The sequence below is a fragment of the Micromys minutus genome, assembly GCF_963924665.1.
Source record: "Micromys minutus genome assembly, chromosome: 30".
Lineage (NCBI taxonomy): Eukaryota > Metazoa > Chordata > Mammalia > Rodentia > Muridae > Micromys > Micromys minutus.
This window is the reverse complement of record NC_137965.1, coordinates 10,260,602-10,283,181: the sequence shown is the minus strand read 5'-3', so window position 1 is coordinate 10,283,181 and position 22,580 is coordinate 10,260,602. Positions and strand designations below refer to the sequence as shown.

Here is a 22,580-nt window from a genome sequence, read left to right as displayed (position 1 = left end):
TGCAAACACATTCTTCCCATAAAATAACATTTTCTGTCTAGCACCATGATTTTTGTATTATATAAAAATCATGAATATAGTTAAATATTTCTCTAGCAATTGTGATCCAATTCCAATACTTTTTCAATACATATATTATTTTGTTAGAGCTGTCAAAACATTTTAATTATATATTCATATTAATTGTTTTAACTCCTACTAATTGCTTAATCTTTTTAACTGCAGCCCCTTATAGCCCAGCATCCATCAACTCGGTTAGTCTTGAGTTCACCAGCACAGAGCAAGCCTGTGAATACTAGGGCTGTTTGGTAATTCCTGGCACACAGAAATGAAAATGGAGCGGGAGGCATGGAATCCAACTAAAAAGCTACTTTTTAGCATGACTTTTAGCATGACATGAGATAGAATAATTATCAAATAGTTATGAATTTTCAGCAGTTATTTTTGGTTTTCTTACCAAATAGTGCTAGCATGTGGATTGTGTTTTACTTATCACACTTTCTAAGTGACTTACGGAAATGACTAACAGTCAAACAAAGGATACCACTGGCCTTTAGTATTTTACTAATTAGGTTGATCCTCAGCAAGAATGGGCATGCACACTATGTATGTACTACATGCATGTAACTTTTCTTTGCACATGATGTTACTGCATTATATTCCACTACTATTCCTTTAGGTGCTGCTCTTCTTGCACAAAAGTAAGGAAGTCACTGTGAGCCATTTCCTGGATTAGCTGCCAATAAGGAGTCAAGAGAAGCAACCGTGCTTTGGTGTCAGTGGCCAGTGCATTCTAGTTTGCCCCTGTTCACTCTCTTGAGTGTGATTTTTAGGATAGTTAGACATCTAGGGACTATATATTATGCTTGGGCAATGGGTATCAAAGCAGTGGACAAGATTTGGAATTCAGATAGAATTTACTTTTTCTCTTTAATAAATATGTCTTAAAATTTTAAACAATATTATTATTAATACACTCTTGTCAATAAAAAAACATGCATAGCATTTAATTATAAGGCCTTCTTCCCCAGGTTACTACACAGCAGTGTAGGACCAGAGCCAGATTATCTATGGATTTTATAATGTTCCTATTGTACATTATAAATACATATATATGTATATAAAACCTTTATGGCTTTAACCAAATAGTTGTAAGAGATAACACAGTACAGACAGTGGCACTAGACCACTGTCTTTCACAACCTGCTTTACTATCTGGCTGTGCAGTATTTCACAACTTGCTTTACTATCTGGCTGTGCAGTATTTTATACCTTGCTTTACTATCCGGCTGTGCAGTATTTTATACCTTGCTTTACTATCTAGCTGTGCAGCCAACATATAACTTATACTGAGGTTTCTCCTCTGTAAAACAGAGAAGTAACAGTCATGGTATTTCTAAGCTAATTACATAAGAAAAATTATAGTGCTGTACAATGCTACGAGAAACATAATAGATAATTGTATTAGAAAGTTGTTCTTAGGTCATCTAGCTCTGCTGCATTGTAAAGACCATGGGAAGGGAAAAATCCTTTATTTTCCATGCTTGGGGGAAGGAAAAACATGATCAAAATATATTTTGTGGAAAAGAACTATTTCAAAGAAATAAATTTAAAAATAATTCTATAGCATGAATGGCACCCTGTCCCACCTCTAGCAACCCACACACTATCTCTGGTGCCAGCAATGATTATTCTCCAATCAGGGAAACTTAGAAACAGGACCATTTGATGGCAATGCAAGGCAGTTCTCTTATCAGCAGGAAGCTGGGAGTCTAACTTTTACTCTACATGGCCACTGCACAATCACGGAAGTTCATGGCTGAGCGCTGCAGACTCGATGTGAGGAATACTGAGTGCTAGCAGTGCTGAGGGAGTTCCTGTGGCTTCTATAGTTAATCTTTAACAATATTTAATTACTGTATGTAGGAGTGCTTTGCTTGCATGTATGTATGATATGATGTGCATACCTAGTGGCTTTGGAGGTGCGGGGGGCGGGGGGGAGATGTCGGATGTGGGTGCTGGAAACTGAATCTGGGTCCTCTACAAGAGTAATACATTTTCTTAACTGCTGTTGATCCATCTCTCCAGACCCAAGTCCTAATATATTCATGAAGAGTGTTCCATAGCAAACACTAATCTTGGTAAGTAGTTCATTGATATTTCATGTTTTTCAACAGCATATTTGATGCTAATTATTACTAAATAGATATTATAATGTAGAGATACATACAGAAATTATATATTCAATGTGGAACATTTTAACTATAAAACCTCTCCCATGAAATTTAGGGCAGATTCCATTTGAAAAAGGAAAACCATGAGACGTTACCTTTATTGCCATATAACAATTGTTATATCAAAAATGAGACATGCGACAAAATCTTGCAAAATACAACAAAGACATTATAGGTAAGGAAAATGTTCCTGGTTAAAAATAATCAGGGAGAATCATATAGTAGCATAATGTTGGAAAGATGATTAAAGTCGACATAGTTTCTAAGAAACATTACTACAGGCGTTGGTTGGCATGACAGAAAGAGAAACACACAAAAAAAATAATATAGACAAGATGAATACAATCTAAGCCATACACTTCCAAGCATGTCCTCCAGCCCAGAAAATCTGTTTATAAAGTCTTTTAAATATCTGAACATAAAATATCTGAATTTATGTATCTACTTGAAAAGGAAACAACATGGGAAGGTGTACATTAATAAAGCAAACAAAGTCTGAGGACAGGAAATCACATTGAACTATGTTAAGGAAGTTAACTCTGAGAATTCTCCGAGGTCAGGTAATGTAACTGTAAGAGTCACTTAGCAACACCTCTGTAGAAAAGAACAGTGCAGCAGAACTGCAATGGAACAGGATATGATGTGCTAGAAAGAAATTAGTTGCGAAGAGTTAGCACATAATGAAAGTGATTAAATTATTATTACCAACAGATTCACTATGAAACCACAATAGAGAATAAACAATTGAAAAAAAGCCCTTTACCCAAGAATAAACCACCATATTTAAGAATGACCAGAGGGCGAATAGTCATTTACCATTAATATAACTAAACAGGGTTCAATTTACAATGTTCAGAAAACAGGGGTTTTCATGTAGTAGTGTTTGGAAGTGTAACCGTATAAAGTGAGGAAGAGTAAAACCTCTTCCAGCTGCAGAGACTCATCAACTTTCGATCTAAGGCGTATGTGGTAGGGAAGGTGATGTCACTCACTCAGCAGAAATGCTTGCCTTGCAATATGAAAACCTGAATTCCATCCCCAGAAGCCACATTAAAAAAAGCCGGGCATGGTGGTGTGTATTTAAGATCCCTGAGCCGAGAGTCGGCAGGGAGAGACAGGTCCTTGGACTTCCTAGTCAGTCTAGTCAGTTACTTGGTGAGCTCCAGGTCAGTGAAAGACCCTGTCTCAAAGGAAGCAAAGCAAAGCAAAACAAAAGAAGCAAAAAGATGGCACCTAAGGAATGATGCTTTCCCCATTATATAATCATACATAAGCAAATATGCCTAACTATCCCATAAATAATAATATAAATCAAAATATGTGATAGAAGCATAGGAAATATATATGTGTGTTTATGAGTTTTCTATGATATTATTTTGTCAAGACTTTAAAAGTTTTAGAAAATATTCCACTTTTTGTAACCTACTAAACTAATTTGATTATGTTTCCAAGTTTGATTATTTATTTTCTTCTTTGGCTTTATACTGTGTTCAGAACACCAAGAGTAGATAAACATCTTTTACTTGTGAATGGGATGGTACTTAGCAGAAAACTGTGAATGCCCTTGATACCGATACTGATTACAGACCGGCAGTGCCATCTTTTAGAGGATCACTCCCTTGAAATGGGACTGTGAAATATGAGAGAGACGGGAGTAATGGCAGAAAAAAAAAATCCAGGTACAACCATAAAGGAAAAGTGACTCACGATTTGAAGAGTGTGCTCCTGGTGTGTGGAGCATAAATTGAACCCTGCTTTATTTGAAAACAAAGTGAAACTAAAGGTTAACAGAATAATTCGCTCTGTAAGTCAAGAGAAAGAGCCACAACCCAATTTAACCGATTTTAAAAATTAATTCCCAAATGCATTTAGAATAGATACAGCCCAAAGATTATTATTTAGCGAAAGAATAACAAATTAACATACACAAGATGCAATGCACTGGATCATATTCTGGTGTTGGGTTAGCATTGCATGGAGCAACGATTAGAAACAAAATAAAAACTTCTATTTCCTACCTAGATCACTGGCTACCATCTTGGAAAACTTTCTGCTTTGGGTCTTCACTGAAAATAATATTTTAATATAAAATGTCAAAATCTATTCAGCGTAAACTAGATAAATTAAGTATAAACAAAACAAAATACTTTAAAATAAAGATACTATACCCTTTTCTATAAAATTATTCACTTTTTGTTCATCGTCTGAATTGTGTGGCGAGGAAGAACCTACACAAATAAAGACAACGTGAGGAATGGGCACACGGTCAATCACAAACAGAGCACAGCAACAACCACAGACTAAAACCCCAGTGACCACAATCATGAGACTGTTGTAGTACCGAGGTCAATAGTAACAATTTCTTACAGCAGACACCATTATAGAAAACACTATTTCTAGTAATTTTTATTTAATACATAGTAACTGAGCAAAATTTTACTGCACTTAATAAATTAGAGAACACAGAGAGGAAACATGACATTTAGACGCCTATTAGTACAGTTCAATGTATTTCATAGATTAAATTATTCACCACCCTCCCAATTGGGGATTACTGTCCCCTTTGAGCCCTCATGACACTTTACATCCTTCTGATACAGTGGTCACCATTTAATTATGTAGTATTTTTAATATACAAAATGACCTTCCTCACTGAAACAGACTTCTACTGTTTTGCCCTATCCGTGACCTGTGGCGTGGACATATGGAGATGTCACGTGCTCAGATCAGCTACACGAAAGAAGCTTTTCTGCTAGAGGCAAATATGTAAAAAAAAAAAAAAAAAAAAAAAAAAAAAAAAAAATCACTGGAGGTAAATAAAAAGACTTCCTTTTCTGTGCTTAAAAGAATCCCAATCAAAGTAATTGACCTTAGTGAATTAGGGAGAAACAGAAAAACTTGAACTTGACCCCAACACCCCGCAAAATCATTTTCTTTACTATGGCCAGAGGGACGTTCTCATCAAGAAAAACCCACAACGTGGGCAGAACGCAACCACACACAGAGGTTTGCAAATACTGTTCCTTGAATAATCCATGTTCTTTTTGTCAATGACAACCATAGATTCTCCCAAATCTCATACAGGACTAACATAAAACCAATACTGATCTAAGTTATAGTTCCAGATTAGAAATAAGTACAGTAGTTTTTATACAAATACAAAATACTTAGAGAGTATAATGGCCATAGAAACTTCCACATGTTATCATCTCTGCTGCCAAGTAACTTCAAACATTTACGGTAAAATGGAGATAAATAATAGCTTTATTTTATGTAGTTCATATCAAGATAGATATCAGGCTAACAGCTCCATATGTAAATATTAGAGAAATATTTGCTGTTTTCTATAAACAGGCAATATTAGTTGAAAATGCTTACTACTGGTTGTTTTAATTTATATTTGAAAACTGAGTTTCAAAGTTTATTTAATTCTGCCAGATTACTGTAGTTAAACAAACACGCGAGGTGTCTTCAGTTCCTTATGTCCTCAGTCCACATATGAACACCAAAGGCAGCATTTACATCCTGCCAAGTGTGAAGCTCTAGTCTAAAATAGCCTGATTCCCACTTTCTGTGTGTGACTACAGACATGCGTCACAGGAGCCCCACTTCCGCGGTGCTGGCTGAGCCAAGCCAAGCCTTCAGGCACACCACGCGCGCCTGCCCCTCTCCACCTCTGCTTATTTGGTGTATCCAGCTGCAGACAGCAATGGTGTCAGCTTCAGAAAGACCACTGGTTTCTTTTTAAATAAATGCAAAGGGAAACTCTGCATGCTTTCTGAAGAATTTATAAAATCAGATGAGCAGCTGACCACATTGGGTAGTTATAGATTTAAAATGTCCTCAGTTTCCTCTGTTTGAGTGCATAACGTTTGGTCAATGCAGACTTGACAGAAGGCACGTGTGTACTTATACTTTTAAATATTGATCTCTTCTTAGTACTTATGAAGGACTCGTTTTAAGTTCCAATTCCATTTTATACATATCATTTTCCTTCCTACAAATACTAACTTTTAAAATATTAACCGTTGTTTTAAATAATTTACAACGTGCCATTTGACCATTTTATTTATTTATATCCTATCTCATTGTAAGTATTTCAGACAAGTATTTTTGATATTTTCATAGGATTAAAAGAAAAAAAACTTAAAAAAAACCACAAATAACAAAACTAAGTATGGCTACCTTTAATCTTAGTACGTAGGAAGCAGACCTCAACCTGGTCTACGTAGTGAGTTCTAGGCTAACCAAGCCTATCTCAAAATACCAAAAGTAAATAAAATAAGAATAAAATATGTGGCTTTATTTTTTTACTCCTTTCTACTAAGGATTGCCAGTAGACTCCAGAGGCATAGCTCTAGCAGTATCTAGAAGCATTTCCAGAAGTATCTAGAAGCCTAACTAGACCTTCTATTTACTGATAAGTAGAAAGTACATTTAACATTGTAACTATACGAGAGCTAACTGGGCAACCATACAGCCCTCAACAGGCACAAGCGATGGATTTTTAATTAGCACATGATGCTTCTTTCCACTTATTAAAGCAGTTAAAACTTTAAGAAAGACAGGTGGCATGTTTCTCACATGTAGATTTAAGTGTTGATGAAAAGAATACCAATATGCCATCTTAATTTTTTTAAAAAACTCATAATTATTAATGAAATAAAACCAGGTTACCGGAAGTCGGAGATTTGCAGCGATCTTCAGGGACGACGGTCCCTTCAGTGATATCGCACAGGCCCGCTGAAAGGCAAACCAAGAGCAAATGAGCCCACGCCAGTTTCTGTAACTGATCTCCTACTTCTAGGGTCGACCTTGTGATGACCCACTTGAAGGCAGACCAACAGACTGTGGCAACGATGGGCTTGCAATGGGAACATTCTGGAAACAAAATACATTCAACTAATACGGCTGTAGCCCCCTGGACAAGGGATATAGAAACAGTGTTTTTAGTGAGGTCCTTTATTGTCCTTTAAGGATATCAGACATGATGTAGGATCTGTTACACACCAGGGATGTACAGGCATATGACATGCCCTTTTAAATTTTGCAAGGAAGAAAAAACACTTAAGCTTGGCGATTCTTTTTTTTTTTTATCCCAAGAATCCTCAACTTAAATTTCTAAGTGGTTTTCCTCAAGTAAATCTTGACTATATCACTTAAATATTTTTAAATACTTAAGAAAACATTTTGTATCTCTTAAATTTATATTTCACATTACTTATCCTATACAGTATCTCTGTTAAAAACTATAATATCACATATTAAAACCTGTTAACAAAGAATTTTCTCAACTCCATATGAATTATATATATTATACATGAGTCAAACTATAAGTTGACCTAAATTACTATATAAAACACTGTGAAGTATTTTATGAGGAGGTAAAACAGGTAGTAATGATAATAAAGACTGTAAAGGCTGGCACCCTGAGAGGTGCTGTTCCCAAGTCAGACTACTAAACACTAATGCCAGTGTCCGGTGTGAGATGCCTCCCTCTGAGCTGCTGGTCTGGAAGGGGCCGGAACCCCACCCCCGCCCCAAACGGTACAGGCTGTGCACTGAGATGCCTGCCAGAACCGGAGCGTACGATCTTCCTGTTACAGACAACACGTACTGGGGCTGCACAGAAACCAAGCAGGAACGGAGCTTCCTCCCTGCTGGCTGGCATCGTAGCACTGCCAAGTGCTATGTGGGCTTCCAGGGAAAAGTCAGCAAAAATCTTACACAGCTGGCCCTCTGAGCTACAGTGCTGACACTCCAGGCATGGTGTGAAACACTGGGCACACTCATGGGGTTACTGAACAAACCAGCTCCTAGTTGGATTTTAGGTCTGCTCCACAGGGGGAAATTCATGCTTTGTACTCTAAAGGGACCAAAATCTATGCCAGGGAGGTGATGGTGTGTGTGTGTGTGTGTGTGTGTGTGTGTGTGTGTGTGTGTGTACGCGAGCATGTGTCTATGCAGCATATGTGCGTTTATGTGTATGCATGTCTGTGCATATGTGTTACCTTTTTCTTTCTCTCTCTGTGTATAATCTACCACTGTTGTTTTGCTTAGTTGATATAGGGTCAAACTATCTTTATTCCCCTAAATTTTATTTACTTAATGCATGAGTGCTCTACTCCATATGCATCTGCACGCCAGAAGAGGCATCAGATCCCTTTATAGATGGTTGTGAGCTACCATGTATTTGTGGGGAATTGAACTCAGGACCTGTAGAAGAACAGTCAGTGCTCTTAACCCTGGGCCATCTCTCCAGCCTTCTAAACAGTTCTGTGGATACTCATAGATCAACGCTCTCCGCCTTTCTAGAGAATCTTCTTGCAGTGGGTGACAGCTAAGAAAGAGACATAGCTTGTCACTGCTGAGAATATTTGCTTTGAGTGCTCAGCCCTAGACAGAACGTGTGTACTAATTCCTCCCAGGCCTAGGGAACAGTGCAGCAGCGTGGGCAGAAAGAATAAAGAGCTGAAGGTTAGGACCGAGTGCTGCCAACTGCTGTCTTCTGAACACGGCATTGTTGTTACGCCCATGGACTCACAGCAGTGTTACTTATATAAGACTTCTGTGACAGGGACACACAACTTACCACGAGAAGTGTAGAAGGGATCACGAGGCCCCACTGCTCTTTGCAAAGCAATAGACAGCTAATGGTTACTGAGGTAGAGGGGCAGACGTCTCAGTGGTTTAGTACTTAGTAAACTGTTCACGTAAATAACCTTCCCTACCCACGTTCATGAAACACTGACTAAATGTGCTGGACGGACTGATGGATGGAAAGATACACACACATTCAGAGAGAGAGGCATATACACATAAAAGACACAAAGACACACACAGACACATACATACTTAAGACATACAAACAAGACACAGATACACACATGCAGACAAATAGATACACATACACAGACACATACAGATACACAAGCACAAATGCACACACACATACACATACAGACAGACACACATTTACAAACATGCAAATGTATATGCATGAGCACACATAAACTCACACACACAAATACACACATCTCATTAAAATAGGAGGGAGACTGTTGGGAAGAGTAGATTATCTCAGAAACTGGACAGCACAGGAAAGCTTCATGAGAAGTCCGTCGTCACTCACGCTGTGTGGGCGGGGTCTGCTCTCCTACTACTTAAAAGAATAAGAACCATAACTTACTTTGGGGACTCTAACCCCTCAGTACTTTTGTCAACACTGCCCTCTCAGTGCACTATAAATTCTACTGAAGTCCAGAAAACACTGGATCATAAAATGTCATTGCAGGGGCTGGAGAGACGACTTGGTCAGTCAGGTGCCTGCCTGAGGACCGGAGTTCAGATCCCACAACCCCCACAAAAGCCAGGTGTGAGGTATCTGTCAGCCCAGCACTGGTGAGGTGGGAGCCCAGACAGAACACTGAATTCCAGTTTTCCTCAAGCCACAGTCTCCCCCTCAAAAGCTAGAAATAATTGAAGAAACTCCATATACACCAACGCACATGCTCATGCACATACACACATAGACAAAATTATCTTTTAAAAGTAGTCTAGGAAAAGATAGAGGCCCAGTTAAACAAAGTGGGCTGATACAGTTTAATATGAATGTTACGGATACTGCATCACAGTAAATGAGTTAAATATAGCAGCAAAGCCCTCTGCGTCAGTTTGCTCTTGCTGAGCGTCAGTCTCCCCCAGCCCTACACGGTAGAGGTGCAGGTGTGTCACTGTGACATCTTTCCTCCCCCTTTACTTCCTCTTCTTCCCTCTGCCTTCCACCCCCTTCTTGTCCTCCACATATGCCCCATGGCATGCATCCTGCCACCACACAACCCTCCCAAAGAAAACAACAACAACAACAACACTGAGGACGACTACAATAATAATGACATTTTTTCAAAGACCTAAACTACCCCAGTCACACAGTAATCTGTAGTCACAGAAGTATGATGGAAGCAGGGAAGTAGCTTCCAACCCTCGAAGTGCAGCAGTGGCCCTTTAAACAGGGTGGCTTTAGTAAGTCTGCCTTCTCTTTCAGACATCTCATAGGAAGCACGATTTACTACCTGAGCTACGTAACAGCGGAATTATGTGTGAACTATGTGCCCGTGCGTATTCCATACTAGGCATGCCACGTCATGAAAACCACGGCGCTGCTACAGTAAAACTACCTGAGAACCAGGCAGTGGACTGTTTGCTAAGTCAGGTTATGTCAATCAAGTGCCAAGTGTCACTTTTAGTCAGTGGTGCTGACTCGGTTTGAAAAAACTGTCAGAGTTCAGCATTAAATACCTACTTAACTTCATGAAACATGTCGCTATCAGATTTAAAGGTAGTGCTGTGCATGGAAGAAGGCTTAGCAGGTAAAGCACTTGCAACCCAAACCTGACGCTGTGAGTTCAATTCCTGGAATGCAGGTGAAAAGGGAGGGGAGAAACAGCTCTGCATGTGTCCTTCCCGCACGCACAGGCCCTCCACCCTAGTTTTGGGGACAGAGCCTCACTGAACTCCTGGAGGCTTAGCCGGTGAGCTCAGGGGCCACGCCTGCCGTCGGCCTCCCAGCCCCAGGACTATGGACACCTGCTCTGGCATCGAGCCTGGCAAACCCACCGGCTAGACTGTACTTTACTTTAGTCACTCTTAACCCCTGCTGGCACTTACTAACTCCAGCTTAGGTCTTTGGAAACTGTTGTTGTTGTTGCCTGTTGTTGTTTTATTTTTTGGGAGGGTTGTGTGGTGGCAGGATGTTTGCATGCCATGGGGCATATGTGGAGGACAAAGGACAATTCCGTGGAATTGGTTCTAAGTTTATGTGGGATACAGAGATTAAACACGGGTTTCCAGGCTCCCATAGGGAGCACCTCTATCTACCCGGCCACCTTAGTAGTCCAGTCACCTCCATCTTCTCGCTTTAAATATTTGTTTATATTTGATGTGTCTGGGTGTTTGACTGCACCTATGTCTGTGTCATTCACATGCAGGGCCTGAGGCAGGTGATTGTGAGCTGCCACGTGTGTGCTGGAAACTGAGCCCAGCACATGAGGCTTAGCACCGACCTGCTCAGCCCAACACTTACAGACTCGACTCCGAACCTATCACACTGAATACGCACACTTCTTACAATTCCCCTTCTTGTGGCTTTAATTACTCACAGTTAACCTGATCTGAAATGTTAAGGGGTAAATTCTAGAACTAATCTAAATTTTAAGTTAGGCGCCCCTTTCTTTCGGTATTTTGCAGCAATGTCACTGCACAGGCCGTACCAAAGGCAAGAATCCACAACACACAGAAGGTCTGGAATGGGCCCAATATCCACCAAGGCATCCGCCTAACAGTTTTCTATCTCAAGCAGTAATTCACCTGCAATGTAATAGCTATATTCAATATAGTAATATTCAAATTTCAAGTGATAATGCTTTATCTCATAAATCACATTCATAAGTGACCGTAGAGTCTTGATTAATCAAAATAAACTATATCTGTCAGTGGAAAATCCAATTCTGCATCAAACTGCCCTATTAAAAATGGTGAAGGACAGCGTGACAGCACCTGTGCTACAGATCAAGAACTCACTACAAGAAAAGAAGGAAAAGAAAACAAGGGGAAAAAAGAAAAAATGAAAAGGCAAGCAAGCGGCAAGCAAGCTAGTTAGCTATCACAGCATGCCTACAGACCCACTGCTGGTGTGGTGTGTGTGTGTGTGTGTGTGTGTGTGTGTGTGTGTGTGGTATAGTGTGGTGTGGTGTGTGTGGTATGTATGTGTATATGCGTGGCGTGTGGTATGGTGTATGCATGTGTGTGTGGGGGGGGTTGGCATGGGCATGTGTACTTCTTAACTCACCTAACTTTTGGTTTTAAGATACGGTTCCAGCAGGCTAACCTTGAGCTTGCAGAGATCCTCATGCCTCAGACTCCGACACCCTAAATTTGTGGGCCTGCACCCCAACACTAATTAGTACAATGAAAGAATTTTAGTACCAATTATTGTACAGTTAATTTTATAAGAAAAATAAGTAAGACATTTTTGGGATTAGAGTCACAAATAATCTCAAGATATTATTGAAACCATTTAAAAGCAATTAACCGTCATTCCTGCCCCCCCCTCCATGAAGCAGAGCTTCTTCTATCACAGACATATGTATCCCCAGGCCTAAATTTTTCACTTATTAGGAAAGCTTAAATAATGAAGTGAGGCATAATTACAATGGGAAATATTTTAAACTAATAAAAACTTCAAATAATTCTCATATGCCTAACGTTTAATTCTTCCTTATAAAATAAAGTAAATAAGAATATAAATGATATTATTCGATTTATGGAATAAAGTAGGAATGCAGTAAAATTTTAAAAAAAATTAATGGTATAATAAAACTTGTTGCTACCCTTAGATAAGTTTGGACACTTAATTACTAGCAATTTAATATAAACTTCTTAAAGTATAAAGAGGAGAATTAATTTTAAGACTAGTAAGATTTTTACAACTTTGTATAATCTGAATTTTTCTTCTCCAGGAAAAAACTGTCATGAAGATATTTTAATATTTTTTAATATTTTATTTATTTTCTGTATGTGAGTACATCATTGTTGTCCTCTGACACACAGGAAGACAGCATTGGCTCCCATTGTGAGCCACCATGTGGTTTTTGGGAATTGAACCCAGGACCTCTGGAAGAGCAGTCAGTGCTCTTAACCACCGAGCCATCTCTCCAGCCCCCAATATAAATATTTTTGCCTTTGCTTTATAAGGAAGTTTGGTTGGGGCATACTGTCTCAATAGCTCTTGTGAGATAAATCTAAATAATGAGTTTAGTCTCTTAGATATAAAGTATTTTAGTTAGTAAGTAAAATAAAGAAGGCAGCAGTGACTTTACGACTTACTTAAGACAGAAGAGCGGAGTTTTTTCACAGATTCAGAATACAAGCTAGAAAGGCCGCACATGCAAGGAGTCCCAAGCAGTATACCTCAGTGTGCGATGAGGGGGAGGGAAAGAAACGAGACACACACTAAAATGGCATGCTTGGAACAGAGCTACTGCTGAACATCATACACGACAAAAGGATCCAACTCAGACAAAAAACGTGAAACGGACTCAGAAAAGAAAGTTATGACCATTAGGCAAAATGATAGAAAAACCTAAAATTAACTTTTCTTTTTTGCTTGTTTTTTTAGTTTTCTCGTGTATTTACAAACTTGGTAGCTATCATTAGCCAAAACGTGTGCTGAGAACAATTAAACAATCTCAGAGAGAATGTTAAAATGTTATGTGTGAGGGTTGGTGTGTGTGTGTGTGTGTGTGTGTGTGTGTGTGTGTGTGTTTCTATACATGAATGTATATCCAGCCCAGAGCTTTGCAGATGTTGGGCAAATTTCTACCCCATGACTGCTCTGAATAAAGAGGAACTTGAATTGCATTGGGTGTAAAGAATGTTTAGACCAGTTCCCTGATCAGTGGTCCAGTACTTCCCAGGACTCTGCAGAGGAGTAAACGAGCCCAAGCAGGGTTATTTGCTGTGTATCATAAAGGGAAACCAGGCAAGGGGTACAGGATATAGCTAGAAATACTTGTACTCTATGTTCTAAGAGGTATCAAATTAAAAACCTTTAATATGAATACTAGATACTTAGCAAACACTGAAGAATGCTAGAGAGATTCTTTAAAAATCGGCATGTGATCACTTCTGTGGCCACACTTTTGCATGAGGAGTCATGACTTTGACTTAAATAGTTAAAACTCAATTATTGGCTTATAAGAGCCAAACAATAGAACTTTGAAATCTATTTCTACTCTGTAATAACTGGAAATACATTATAGCATTATGCAAATTCTCTCCAGACAGTAAATAAAACTCTAGATTATTAAGAACAAACGACAACAATGGTGATACGAAACAAAAACATAAGACTTGTATCTCTAGCTAGGCTTTGGCTGTTTACATTACATTCAGATCAGACGAACCGCTAACCACTGCTTAACTGAAGCATCACAGACACACATCCCGTACGTGGGACTGTTCACAGCTAAAGCTCAGGGAGTTGCTCTTTTCTTTACCTCCTGAAGGCTGTCGAGATTTACGGGGCGACCGAGGTTCTCTCCGATAAGGATCATTGGAGCCGTACAGTTCAATGGTGCTGAGGTTGAGCAGAACTGCTTTCTGGAGGTAGTCAACCATTGCAATGCCGTTACAGTTGCCGAAAACCACCCTGGCAACGGAAAAGCATATGTATTTTAGTGCAAACACGTTATTAAGAAGAAATATAAACTATAAAGCTGAAGAAAATAGGGTAATGGGTGTTTCAGAAAAATCTTTATTCCCTTTCTATCTCTCTCTCTCTCTCTCTCTCTCTCTGTGTGTGTGTGTGTGTGTGTGTGTGTGTGTATGTGTGTGTGCTATGTAGAGCTCACATGTGGAGGTTAGAGAATGGCCCTTGGGAGTTAGGTATTTTCCTTCCACCTTGGGGTCTGGGGATTTGCCTCAGTTGGCATGGGGACACAGAACACACGGCCCTGCTCAAGGGATTGCCTACCTGTCTGTAGGCATCACCTACAACACTGAACCAAGTATCTACGCCATTTCTAAGGAGATTTGACATATAAGATGAAGCTTTGTTCTGCCCCTTGGAAGATAAATTACAGATTGGGTAACGTCTAGTCATTCTTCTGTTAAAGTAAAAGACAGTGTGATTCCTGGAAGGCTCTCTTTGAGGTGCTCAGAATACTGTCTCCTTACAGTTCAGGGACCACAATCTGTCATGAACACAGGCATGGACGGAGAGTTCCCACCACAGTCAGAGTATGGCTAAGACTTGGGAAAGCAGGCAATGACCGCCAAGGTCCAGACAATGCCCAGATGCACAAAGGGAGCACAAAGTTAGATTTTTCACTTGAAGCTTTAAATATGCACCTATACTTATGTAGTCTCGGCAAATAATTTAAATTTAAAATATACAGAAAGTGCAAAAACTCCCACTAAGAAACGATCCCATGAACATGGTAAGTCCTATAATTAATCAGTTAATTTGAATTACTTTTGAAACTTCCTACTGATTCTTGTTTTTAATCTGCTGTTTGCCTTTCTATTTGAACGGTTATGGTTAATAAAGTACTTAGAAGGTAGGGGCTTGTGCTCTTCTGTTAGAAAGCAGCCAATGAGAGATATCAGAGAAGTCCCTCAGCTTACAACCAAGAAACAGAGGGCTGTAATGACCAGGGATGGGCGGGGGACAAGTGACTCCTAGGGCTGCTCCTGAGGACAATGGCAGGCTATGCAAGACAAACACTTCAGCACAAGGCAGCTTCTTATGGCAAAGCTGGGTTTTTACAAATGAAAAAGGACTAACACATGCTTGATCTCTACAACAAAACCAGAGAAAACTTACAATCATGTACAGAAGAGAACCTCCTTAAAACCACCACTATGCCCTTTCGATTTACAAAGTTAACTTCGGAAGCAGAAAGAAGAAATGACGCTGTTAACTACAGAATCCATTTATGCAGTCTTACGCTAGGGTCTTAAGGGAAGCTGAGAAAATTGTTCTGTAGGAAATTGGTGAAGAGCTTATGCTGACTTTGGCCCTTTATCTCCATGAGTATCGGCCAATACTTGGTATCTGTAGTCTCAGTACAGACTATGCAAAACAAAACCAGGTCCCAAATAAAGCATCCAGTAAAGTCTGAACTTAGACTTACCCAGCAACATTTTAGGTGATGATACAATAAAGCCTAAGTTCTTTATAGTTTTATAACTTAAATACAAATTATATAGGGAATATTATGAGAGACTGAGGAAACAAAAGAAAACAAAACAAAAATCCTCCTACTTACAGTCCATAGGAAGAGTTGAGGGCCAGGCTGGTGATCTGCTGTGGGGGTTCTCCACCCACCCACACCAGCTGAATGACTAGCTCTGTCTGATAGCCTGGAGACTGTTTTAGTGGTGAGTTCTTAACTCTGAGAAAAAAAGGGAGACACATTAGCTTTAACACTCTTCCAATGACCTGAGTGTCCTATGCACATCAAATCATACATGGTTATGCAAGAATATCTTTATACAGGAAACAACACTAGACTTCCTCACACGTGAAAATCAGAACCTTACACTGTAGAAGTATTTGACCAAGCAGTAGATAGGAACACATGTCTAAGTGACAGAAATCCCCAAGGTAGGAAATGACTGGTAAGAAACCAGAGAGGAAAAGTGCATGAAAACATGAAGCCTAAAATCACAAAAGACACACCACGAAATTCAAAACCAAGTAGGAGCAGCTAAGTTTTAGTGGGTAACTATTTCACCATCTAAAATGAAGCAGAGCACTTCTCTGATTTTTGAGGCCCATTTGGTGGGTATATGCCATACAGAGTAGAAGACAAGGTAAGCCAATGAGAGCATGCGTGCGCATTCCTGAAAACAAGAAAATAAAAAGATGCATACTCCCAGTATACAGTGAAGATCCCCATTCCAAAAGCAGGAAACAGGAGACAAGGAGAAAAGAAATACCAAATGAAGACCAAATCCTAAGAGAGCCACCATACCCTGCAGACTCACGTCTGGTGCCTGGGGCGTGTGGTAGCATCATCTGGGCCCCACAGCCCGAGGAGCCTCACTGCTCCAGTTCTGCCGACATAAAACACACAGCTCCTTTCTGGCACCAGGCCCACTCTCAGTTTGCATCCTTTCTTGGTGCAATAAAACATTTACTGGAAAAGCTAAGGGTTTTGTTATTATTTTTTCCTGATGGCTTTCTGAAGCCACTATCACTGCTTGGCACCTGTTAAACAACTGGTGATGCTGGCTGGTCCTTGAAATCCTACTTTGCTCTGCTGTGTTCTTTCAACTCAACCTGGGCCCTGAGCTGCAAGTGTGAGGACAAGGGCGGGTGACTAGGTCACAGTCAGTGGGCAGTAGTTAGATGCCACGCTCTGTGCTCAGCTTACTGGCTGCAGGTGCTAACACCCACCTAAGCAAAGTCAAAGGACAGAGATGCGCCTCCTAGACCTGCTTCTTATTCTTATCTGCGAAGCCAAGGTCAGAGGTCGTGCCACTCTGGCTTGAGAGCACTGTGTCCCTTGTCATAACTATTCCCTGGCCTCTCTTGGCATGGGAAAGCAATGTATTGATGGTGCTTACTCTTTGGGTAGGAAAACAGATTTCTTGTTTTAGACTGTTAAATATCTATCAACATGTAGAGGTGGAAGTAATTTTAAAGCCCAAATTAAGGTATAGTAATATTGTTGAAGATGACACAATTATCTCACATTATTTGTAATAACATTGTGCTAAATATTTTTAAAAGGTTACTTAATATAACTGGTTGAATTAAGAAAATAGAAAATCACCAATACACATAAAAGGTAAATTATATTTTAGCCACCTCTAAAATTAACAAAAACTAAAAATATAAAATTAAAAATCATAGTAATATTTATAAATTAATGTTAAAGTAGTACTGAGTAATAAAAGAATAAAAGCCATACAATTCTGTAAGCTTCATTCTAGATCATATATGCTGTAACTGTAGCTAAAAGGAGATGTGTGTTCCTAAGTGTGAGAGAGGGGACGGTGGGAGAAAGCAAGATGGAGAGAAGGAATGGGAAAGCAGGGACTTTGGACTGCCATAGTTTGGAGAATTCTTTGCTGTGCCCACTGTAGAAGTGACCCTCATCGCAGATGTCCTTCTACCAAATCAACATCACCAGCAGCTCCACCCCCTATTGCGAAGCTAAAAGTATCTCCAGACATTGGCACATATCCTGAAATAGGCAAGATCATCCTTACTTGATAATCACGTTTAAAATCTATACTCAAGTTTTCAAGAGCATGTGGAGAATTTCTGTAAAGCATGTAATTTAAGTATAATTGTGATTTTTCAAAGTCCGTTGGCCTTTTCTGGAGGAGTGACTTTTTTATTATATGACCATCCTGGTGCCAGTCGCCATATACTCACTAGTAGAGGAGGTCCTGGAAGATGCACCGTGGAAGTGATACAATGCCTAGTTCTTCAGTTAGAACGAGCGCTGTCCTGTCCACCCCTCTACTCAGAACACCCCAGAGATGGCTTTCGTCCCGTCCTGACTCCAGCTACTTCCCGAGTCACACTGCGAGTCACACAGTCCTCGTGCAATCCAGTGATCTTCATTATGTGCTCACTGCTTCATTCCTCTATGTCCTAAGAATTTAACTACTCAAAAGTAGAAGCTGAGCAGAAAAATGAAAACATCTATCCCATGTATCCTTGCATTGTGGACAAGTATGGTTTTAAAATGACTCAAAAATTGAGTCTTTTAAGTAACAATAAAGTGATTGGAGGAAAAAAAAATATGAGAACAGCAAATTCAAGGTGAGGATGAAAGGAGGCAGAACCTTCAGCGTTTAGAGAAAAAAAGGAACATGAGTCACATTAAACGAAGATCCAGACTGAGACCACGGGAAGACCTAGTGATATACACAGGGTGACATGTAGTCACCACACCTCATCATTTTAAACCTTAGTCATCTTAGGTGTGACACTACAGAGTCACCATCCTGCTTAAACCATAAAAGTACCGGTTCAGTTAACCACAGCCAAACACACAGAGACACTTACAGGAAAATGCTATTATAAGCTTACCAACAATTACTATGTATCTAAATTAAGAGGTAACATAAAACAGGCTTACATCTCTGCAACTTACTTTAAACAAGGTACATTATCGCGGAGCCCATCAGATGAGCTGCTACTGGTAGACGGATGAGACTGGGGAGGAACGGGCTGAGGGTTGGAGCTGCTCACTGGGGTGGACAAAGGTGGCGGCTGCTCGCCTTCCGGTGTCTCCACGTCACTTATTTCGTATAACAGTCGGACTTCAAGCATCTGTCATGAAAGAATAGCTGTTTACCAATTCCTAGTGCTTAATACTCATTGTATTATAATGTAACAGAAAGAATATTTTTTTAAGTTTTTTAAAAAGCTATATTTAAAAGTTAAAAATGAGTTTTGACTAAACTTTTAAAAGCTTGTGAATCTAGGTATGAGTTCGCACATGCACATGAATCATGCCTATAGAAATAAAAGATATAATATACTTAAAGATTAGGATAGTCCGTTAAATTACTGCTATTTTTTTTTTTTTGTTTTTACAAAATAAGTGGTGTTTTAAATACTAATGTGTTTCCAAAATTTTTATACAAAGCAACTGCAAACTGCTTACTAAACACTTTTTAAAAGCTTAAAAATATCAGAAATTGACACAAAGGCAGTTATGAGATGATTACCGGAATGGCTTCTGTCACCACTTCCTGCTTGCTGAATCTATAGATGATGACATGAGCTGACACTCCAGCTATGCACAGCATTCTGCTCTCTGGGCACCAGGAGATGATCTGAATGGCATATGGATCTTCATCTACAATGTCGGTGTTCTGTCTGTCCTCTTTATTTCTTGACTTTTCAAATACTTTAGATGTTTTTAATTTATACAGTACTTGTAGAGTTACTAGAAAAAAGTATATTACAAATTTTAGTTGAAAAGTCAAAAGTTGCTAATTCTTCCCTGCCACCCTTTCAGATATTTCTTGCCCATCCCCATTTCTTTGTGAATGACTCTCTGCCAACCATTAATCTGTCTCTACCAGGGACCTAAAACCTCCATATTTGTTGGGATTTGGGAAACCATAAGTTCCACACCTGGCTAGAACCCAGAGTGGGTAACAGCAAGCAAAGAATGGAACGACCTCCCAGGACAAAACAAATATCTATACAAAATATCTACACTTCAAGAGTCATGACTCTAGATATCTAGATTCTAGGGTAAAATCCCAAACATGAGCAACCAAGACAACATGCCTCCTCAGAAGCCCGAAAGGAGTTTAAAGGCAGGAACAACCCAGGAGAAGTTGAGGGAGGAAAAGAAACATAACCAAATACTGTATAAAAATTTGTAAATAAAAACTCCATCAAATCATTAAACATTCAAATATAATGGTTACTCATCATATTATAGAAAAAAATACAACCTATACTTAATAAACAATATTTTATCTATTTTCTAATATTTTATATACTAAGACATTTCCACCTTCACAAAGGATTTAGATAATCTGAAAAAAAAAAAAAAAAAAAAAAAAAAAACTACAAAAGGAATTTGGCACAAAATCTTTGGTGTAAACTCATGGAGAACACATCCTCCCCAAAAGGCACCGGGATTATCAAACATCCTTATAAAATATTAGCTATCCTGAAGTGATCCCCCTAAATGCTTGCTATAAATGGTCTCTAACCTCCAAGGCTGTATCTTCCCATGTTTGCTCCTGTCTGATCACGAGGTCTCATTTACAATGACAATGTAAACCTTTGTAGTATTAACTTAGAATTGGACATAAACATTTTCTGATTTGAAATATATGTTCTCTTCTATTTTTGACTTCTAAAGAGATGTTCTGAAGATAATTTAAAAAGATTGGAACACTACTGAGAATTATTATTTGGTGTACTAATAACTTTAAAATATCTTTATTCTTAAAAATTCTAAACTCACATATTGGATAAGCCAATAAATTAAGCTGATAACCTGGTACTTTCGAATCTAAGATGGTTTGTACAGCCATTTAAAGCGTCATGTATAAAATGGTTTGTACAGTCATGTAAAGGGTCATGTATAAAATTTTTTGTACAGTCATTTAAAGCATCATGTATAAGAAAACAGCAGTGAAATATGACAAGCAGTTAAGCCTTTGAAGCACTTACTTGCAGAAGCATCCCAGAATTTAACTGACCCATCAGCATGCCTAGGACAAACATGACAGAGAAGAATATAAAGAGAAAAATAAAAAAGAAAAAATATTGTTACTTAAGCAAACTAGTTCATTCACTTAGACGAGTAAAAAGCAAATATCATTGTAAATCAATGAAATCTTACAGGTAGTTCTTATTATGAAGTTAAACATGAAAGAGAGCTTTACTTACTGAATGAATTAAAATTTAGCTGTCACTAAGTATATTAACTATTACTGATTTAGTTGGTAAGAATATACTTTTACTTACCCTGTAATAATTATTTCTGGGTAACTTTGAGCACCCAAGCCCCAATTACCACCGTTGATGGGCCATTCCTATATCCAAAAGAAAACAATCATTGACTGTTGACTTGGAAATATATATTCTCTATAGCAGATAAGTAGTATACAAATTATAGGTATATTAGGAATGTATGAGCATAGTACACAAAATTTACTTCCAAAAACTGATTTCCTACAAATTTAACAGTGTTATCAACACCTCAAGGAGACAAATTTAAGAAAATAACATGATGCATTAAACAGTGAAACTCAGGTTTGGTACCTTTTTGCTGTAACCTTGACGTTTCTGTCTAGCTCCAACAGAATAAAGTGCAGGAATAAGGTCCACAGGACAATCAGCAAAATATTCACAACATGTAACAGGGGACTCGTGTATACTCAAAGGGTAGGGATTCTCAAATATAGGGTATCTTTAACAACAGGAAAAAGAAAAACACATTAACACATTGTAAGCTATGATTAACACAACCATGAAGACATTACTATACATTCTACTAAGAGTACATTGATTTCATTATGTAACTATGTAAAGACATTGAGGAGTTTTTTTATAGAAGATGTTCTTTTTCCACCAATAAACAGAAAGGCTGTGGTTGCAGCCATAAACCATGGCCACACAGAAGACTGCGCTCCACACATCTGCCTCATGTGCTTCTCATACCTCGTTTATGATACATTTTCCTGAACAACACGGGCTTTGAGTGTCTGTCAGCCATGTAAGCTAGGAAGTAGCTGAAGGAGAAGTTGAAACTGCCGTGAATCAAAGAGCTATGTGCATGTCAACCAAGCACCTTACCCTTCTGCTGGTGTAGCTAACATAGCTTTCAATTCTGTTTTTCCTCCATCAATGTAAACCTCATCCAGTGTTGTTCCCCGTGATAGTCAGCCACAAGCGGAGTGTGGCTGAGCCGAGAGAACAGTGAGCAGAGCCCACTGTGTGTCACTCTGACGGAGCCAGCTCACAGGCTGCCCCACCCCAGTGCAGTGGAGGGGGAGAGGACCAGCTCCAGCACACCTGCCTGCTCTCTGGCTGACGGGAGGTTGGGAGCCTAACAACTGCTTTATGATATCTCCTGAAAGGATGAGATGCTGCCTAGTGTGAGACCGCACAATGGACGAAACCCTCTCAAACAATGAGCAAAAATAAATACTTCCTTTCTCTCAAGCATCTGTCACACTCGTGAAAAGCTAATGCATTTTAGTTCAGCATTAATCCAAATTATAATTATACCTTTTATGTTCTTTATATATGGAATCAGAGACAGTACTGGTGAGCCATGAGGTTAC

At 39.1% G+C, this 22,580-nt stretch overlaps 1 protein-coding gene across 1 annotated transcript in view; it reads right to left on the bottom strand.

The window, feature by feature from the left end:
- The window catches only part of STXBP5 (syntaxin binding protein 5), a 104,903-nt gene that overhangs the window by 19,467 nt on the left and 62,856 nt on the right, over nt 1-22,580 (bottom strand). Inside the window, exons 12-21 of the mRNA XM_080941818.1 lie at nt 21,556-21,703; nt 21,259-21,326; nt 20,962-21,002; nt 19,491-19,711; nt 18,911-19,089; nt 16,064-16,189; nt 14,291-14,442; nt 6,912-6,977; nt 4,403-4,462; nt 4,253-4,300 (exon numbers count right to left, since the gene is read on the bottom strand). Of these exons, the coding sequence (XP_080797944.1) occupies nt 4,253-4,300; nt 4,403-4,462; nt 6,912-6,977; nt 14,291-14,442; nt 16,064-16,189; nt 18,911-19,089; nt 19,491-19,711; nt 20,962-21,002; nt 21,259-21,326; nt 21,556-21,703 (1,109 nt within the window). The remainder of the gene's footprint in view (nt 1-4,252; nt 4,301-4,402; nt 4,463-6,911; nt 6,978-14,290; nt 14,443-16,063; nt 16,190-18,910; nt 19,090-19,490; nt 19,712-20,961; nt 21,003-21,258; nt 21,327-21,555; nt 21,704-22,580) is intronic.